We start from the raw sequence: 5,809 nt of genomic DNA on the forward strand, positions 1-5,809 counted from the left end.
TCATGGAGATTTATCTTCGTGGGCCGTTGTTGCCACGGCAGAATATTAAAGTAAAGCTTCTCACTGAAGTTCATGGAGATTGAAAAAGATTCTTGTTGGCATTCATGGTGATCAACAACTATGGTGATCGACGTTCAAGGAGATTGAAAAAGATTCTACATCGTTGATGGTGTTGTTGATTTCAGATCTAGGATTATTTGGAAAAGTTTCACCGATTATAGAGCAGCTGACTTGTTTTGTGGAGGAGAATAAGCCATTTGGGAATGTCGGTAAAGATTGTATTTTTTTGGAAAAGAAAAGTTTTTGTTTTCTAATTTTGTTTATTTTTCCACATGACAATAAAAAAGATTACTTTTAGACCTAATAAAGTGATAGTAGAAAAAAGATCATTGCTATTAGGCACCAGTGGTGCCTATCATCTTCTAAATATGTCGTCTTACGATTGGCTAGCGATACTCCCTAAAAGTTATTACATTAAACTATATGAGACTTGATACTTAGTTAGCTAATTTTATTTTCTTATTAATTGTCAAAATATTATGACAATTAATTATAGTAAATATTTTAATTGAAGATGAATACCTAATTTCTTGCTCCCCACTGGAATCGTCCATGTAGATTATATTTTAATTTTAGTCTAACATATGTCTTTTAAATGATTTTGTATGAGTTGCTTGCTCATGTTAATACATTTGTAGGTAGCCCAAGTTTAGTTTGACATTTTCTGGAATTGCTGCGAAAGAACGATAATGTGCTGAGTTGTTTATGTTTTGTAAGTGGCTAATTTGTACATCTTGTTAGTTGTTGGAGTTGCTATGCTATGATTCTTTAGTTGAGTGAGCTGTACGGCTTTCTCTCTTAGAGAGGTATCTGATTATTCTGTATATTGAAAGAGTAAAACTCTTTTTGGGAAATCTCCAATTGTCTCAAAAAATTGGAATATTGTAACTGTTTTTTATATCAATAATTATTATTTTCTAGATTTCATATCAGTATAGGGTGTATCATACTGCAAATTAAATTATTTCCATCATTCATTCCATGACCATCTGGGAGATACGATTTGAGTCAATTTGATATCCAACGAGCTACTGCACTCTTCCATTTTTCAAGGGTGTAAAAGTTTGAGTCTACCTAATATTATTCTAAAAAATGTGTACTCTTAAGAAAAATTAAAAAAAAAAAAATAGGAAAAGGTACAACATAAGCTAAAATTGAAAGGAATTGCACTAAATTTTAACGTTGTGAGAAAACATTGTGCATCCTTAATGTTATCATAATTGTACCAGTACTATTTTGAGTGGGGAAGTTTTGCCTTCAAAATAATTAACTTCAAATGATGATAAGCAAACACCCTAATATGTATTTATACATATATAATAAGGAAGAAGCTCACTGTGAGTTTCATAAATATTGAGATTGTGGCTATGTACAAAGACAAAACTTCTCTTGAAGTTGTTCTGGTTCTTAATGGTCAGGAAAAAATAGGACACAACATCAACTTCAAAATATGTACTTCTAGTGATTTTTTTTTCCTTTAACAAAAAACTCCAATAGAATCTCCAACTGAGCAACTTTATAGAGAAACACATGGCCCTTTTCTGACTCATGTTAGATTTTTGAATTAAGGAATGTGTTCGCACTTACTCATGTGCTGCAAAAGGGAGTTTGCTTTTCTCTGAGCTCTATTTGTTCCAGACTTTGAAAGCTCCACTAAAGATTCATACACACCATACTGCAGTGCACCCAAAATGAAGGAAGAGTTATTCAAACCCAACTCAAGAAGAACAGATGTAGCACATTCTTTGTTCTTAGGAGTTCCCGTTTGAATAATTCTTACGAGTGTTTCAATGAAGGACAGTCTTCCTATCTCACTTCGTCCTTCAGGATGTGATGCAAGGAGTTGGAGGATTGAAAGAGCTTCATCCACCATACCCAAGTTCTTATCCTCAAGAAGATGTAGCAGTGGTGGTATTATGCCAGCCTTAATGACTCTGGACTTATTGGCTTGGTTTAAAGACAAGTTAAACAAAGCAGTGGCGGCATCTTTCTTACCTCTAATTGTCCCACTCCCCAAAAGCTCCACTAGTGGAGGGATTCCGTTCAAATTTCCCACGAGCAATTTGTTTTCATCGATCATCGATAAGCTAAACAATGCTGCTGCAGAATTCTCTTTAGCCTGACCATTTCCTTTTTGCAAGACCTCAATTATGGCCGGTATGGCTCCTTCTCTAGATATGAGTCTTTTGTTTGCCTCGTCAATCGACAAGTTCAAAAGGGCTGTCACAGTTTGTTCTTGGATCTCAGAATCCGGATAGGACAATAGCTGAACCAAAGGTGGGATTCCTCCACTGCTGGCAATCAAAATTCTGTTCTCTGGATTCTCTTTGGAGAGCATACGTATCTTCACAATGGCTTCTCTCCGCACATCAAGATTGCAAGAGTAAAGATCTTGGACTAAGGAGGAGATTTCCTCAATGATTTCAGCAGAACAACCAAAAGGAGGGAGTATTACAGGATCTTTCCTGGGAAGTTCAACTTTGTTCTGCTCACACCACTGCCTAATCACATTCTTGAGAGCAAAATTTGGCGCTAATGACAAATGATCCAATGTCTGTCCAGTCTTTGGACATGATCTACGATTTGAAAACAGCCACTTCTCTATGCTTGCTCTTTCATAAGTCTTCAAGAAAATAAAAAAGAGGGAAAAAAAGTAGCATCTCAGTTTTACGCAATATTAATAAATCATTAAAAGATCATTTTTAGCTTAACATTTCAGGCTTATTTTCTCTAAAGTCTTCAGTGTTTAGAATGTATTATATACTTTTGTGGAAAAAAGAAAAGAATGTATTATATTGACCAAGTCATTAAACATAGTCATTCCCTAGAATGGACATGGAAGTAGTTAAGACTTGTTTACCTGACCACTTGCAACAATAACAGGATCAATCATGATCTCCAACGTGATTGGACAAAGAAATTCATGTGGAATTAACGAAGTTGGACACCTCTGAAGAGTTTTGGAGAAAGGACTATCAACCAAAAGAGCCTCATCAATCCCTGCAATGGCCTTAAACTTGTTCAAAAGATCAGTCATCTGCTGAAGGCTTTCAGAGTTCTGTCGTCTCCTCTTTAGAAGCTTTTTAACGGCAAATGTTTCTTCTTTCAGGTCAGCAACAGTATGCAGTTCTAACTTGGTTGCTAGTCTTTCAAGTATGGCACTATCAGCATTTCGATCATCTTTTTTCTTAGAGAACACAACCATCAAATCCATTGCTAACTCCATATCTTGTGTATCAGTTCTTCTCCTTGCTCTCTGAAGTTGTGTATGCATTAACTCAACCTGATGTAAATCCATCAAACATAGAAGTAAAATATCTACTTTCATCCTTAAAATACCATTACCTCTAAACAGCACACTTTGAAATTTTTCTTTCAATTATGAAACTGTCAGTGTATCATGAGATGGATAAAGTTCATGGCACAATCATATAAATATAAATGCCTATCTAAAACAAGTCTCTTTCCCTTTCCCCTAAGAGAGAGAGACAAAAAAACCTAAAATGTGAGTCCCACTACCTACTCATTAAAGAAGATTATGACTCAGAAAAACTTGACAAAGGGTCATCTTATTATATTCTGCAGATTGCAGCTTTCTGACAAGGAATTTTGAGTAAATAAATTAAAGCTATATATATGTATATATAAGTAGAATTTAAAATAAAAATAAAAACCTGTTCTTTAACTTCAACTGAGATTCCAAGTTCATCGTAAGGCATTTCATCTAAAGCTTGATTTAATTTGTCATAGACAGCATGAAATCTCCCCATCACGGCTTCACTCTCTAGAGCCTAATAATTGATTTAATAAAAAATCAACAAAATCAATAAACATCACATCAAAACAAATAAAAGATTACCCAGTTGTCAAATTCGCATCTACATCCCCCAAAAGAAACAAAATTAAATAAGACTAACCAAGTAAATCTTGCTTCCATAGTTACAATCCTTTAACAACTTCTTAGCCGGAAGAAGTGCAGTCTTCAAATTAACCAAACCATTCAGAGCCTGAGCAGAAATCAATGTAGTGTCGTTTTCTCTAATCTCTTCCAAAAGCGGCACTAAAAGCTGCAGTCTTCTGACCAAGCTCAGGCATTGCTTCCTTGTCGTTTTCCGGTACCCAGAATAAGATCCAACGGTCTCGATCAATCCCATCAGTTCCACAACAACGTCGTTCTCATCGCCGCCACTACCGTCGCTTGATCTGATGACCACATTTCTCCTCTTCTGTTCTCCCTCCTCCATTTTCTTATCCAACCCCTTCTCTCTCTCTCTAAAGCCTTAAAGCAGCTGTTGCTTCCAGCTTTAGTAGTAGTAGTTACTAAAAAGAATATCGTCTTTAACGATTTTGACAATAAGGGTATTTTTTTTTTATTTTTCTTTTTATAGAAAGTTAAAAATAAATAAAAATAATTAATGACGACGATAAATAGGTAATATAGTTCCATTTTGTTTTTTTGGTTATTATATAATTTATTTTTCTTTTTTAATTTAATTGGCTGGATGGCATTTTGGCGGGTTGTGTTGTGTTGTTGGGTGTTGGTAAAATAAAAAGAAAAAGAAAAAGTAAAGGAAGATTTTCTTTTTATTTTTCTAGCAAGGAAGAAATTATTTTGAAAAACAGTTGAATGTGTTTATAGGTCACATAATATTATTTATTATTATAATATATATATGTGTAGGACGGTTTCACGCGGTTTATTGACAATGTGACGCGTCTTCACGTGTGACTTTTTTTGATTGCTTTGCGTCGTTTTCGTGGTTTTTGGGTCCCATTTTGTTTAGAGGTCTCTAATTTTTGGCTTATGGTATGGGTCCCACCTTCTCAATCTCACAGATATTTATTTAGATAAACGTTATTGTTAATTTTTTTTTTTTTTACAATCTCTTAATTAATTTTTACGTCTGAAAATGTATGTCAGAATATTTTATTCAATTTTCTTTTACGGGTTATCGTCATGCTTATTGCTTACAACATCATCTTTATATTAGGAATTCTGTTTTCAGTACTATAAATTATTCGGAATTTCTAAAAATTTATAAAGATAATACTGTAATCATAAATAATACCGCTATGAAAAAAAATTTGAAAAAAAAATTTCGACATGTAATTTCAGACGTAGAAATTGACTAAGAGATTGTAATTAACATTCCTCATTTATTTATATAAAATTCAATTTATTTTCCTTTTCAAAAAAAAAAAAAACTATGTATAATTTATTTTTTCTCAATTTTCTAAAGTGATTTTGGGGACAGGCTAATCTGAAGAAACGGAGCTTGCGATTTAAGTTAAACGGCTGTCATTTTTGGTTTTAAGCCGTGTAAATCACGCTCTAATTTTTAGACATAAATATATGGCCATTGCACCAAGTCATTTTTATATTTTTTATTATTTTTTTAGTTGAGAAATAATAAAATGTTTGGTTCTGATTTCAAAGTCGTTAATTGTTAGTGTCTAGAGTGAGGTGGTAATAAGTTTTTTATACTCGAATTAAAAAAAAAAATGAAACTCAAATTTAGTATTCTTTTGTGTAAGATGAAATTTTAGTGATTTGAATAATGATGTTGAAGTGAATAGGAGAGATGTACACCCAACAAAATGGGTGGATGGATGTATCATTTCATGTTTTTGGTGTATAGATAATTTTGATTTTCTATAAGTGATATTATAATTGTTTAAAACAACATACAAATAATTAAACAATTTAGGTTATATATGTATGAAATAAAATAAATATACTAAACTTAGT

The 5,809-nt window shown here is 33.1% G+C and overlaps 1 protein-coding gene across 1 annotated transcript; it reads right to left on the bottom strand.

Moving 5' to 3' along the window:
• Nucleotides 1–1,340: 1,340 nt before the first annotated feature.
• On the bottom strand, nt 1,341–4,704 carry LOC115702657 (U-box domain-containing protein 15). Its single transcript, XM_030630082.2, has 4 exons — nt 3,978–4,704; nt 3,735–3,851; nt 2,921–3,343; nt 1,341–2,683 (listed from the first exon to the last, which is right to left on the bottom strand). The coding sequence occupies exons 1-4, from the start codon at nt 4,302–4,304 to the stop codon at nt 1,625–1,627; spliced, it is 1,926 nt and encodes a 641-aa protein (XP_030485942.1). The 5' UTR covers nt 4,305–4,704; the 3' UTR covers nt 1,341–1,624.
• Nucleotides 4,705–5,809: the final 1,105 nt, after the last annotated feature.

Source organism: Cannabis sativa, chromosome X, assembly GCF_029168945.1.
Source record: "Cannabis sativa cultivar Pink pepper isolate KNU-18-1 chromosome X, ASM2916894v1, whole genome shotgun sequence".
NCBI lineage: Eukaryota > Viridiplantae > Streptophyta > Magnoliopsida > Rosales > Cannabaceae > Cannabis > Cannabis sativa.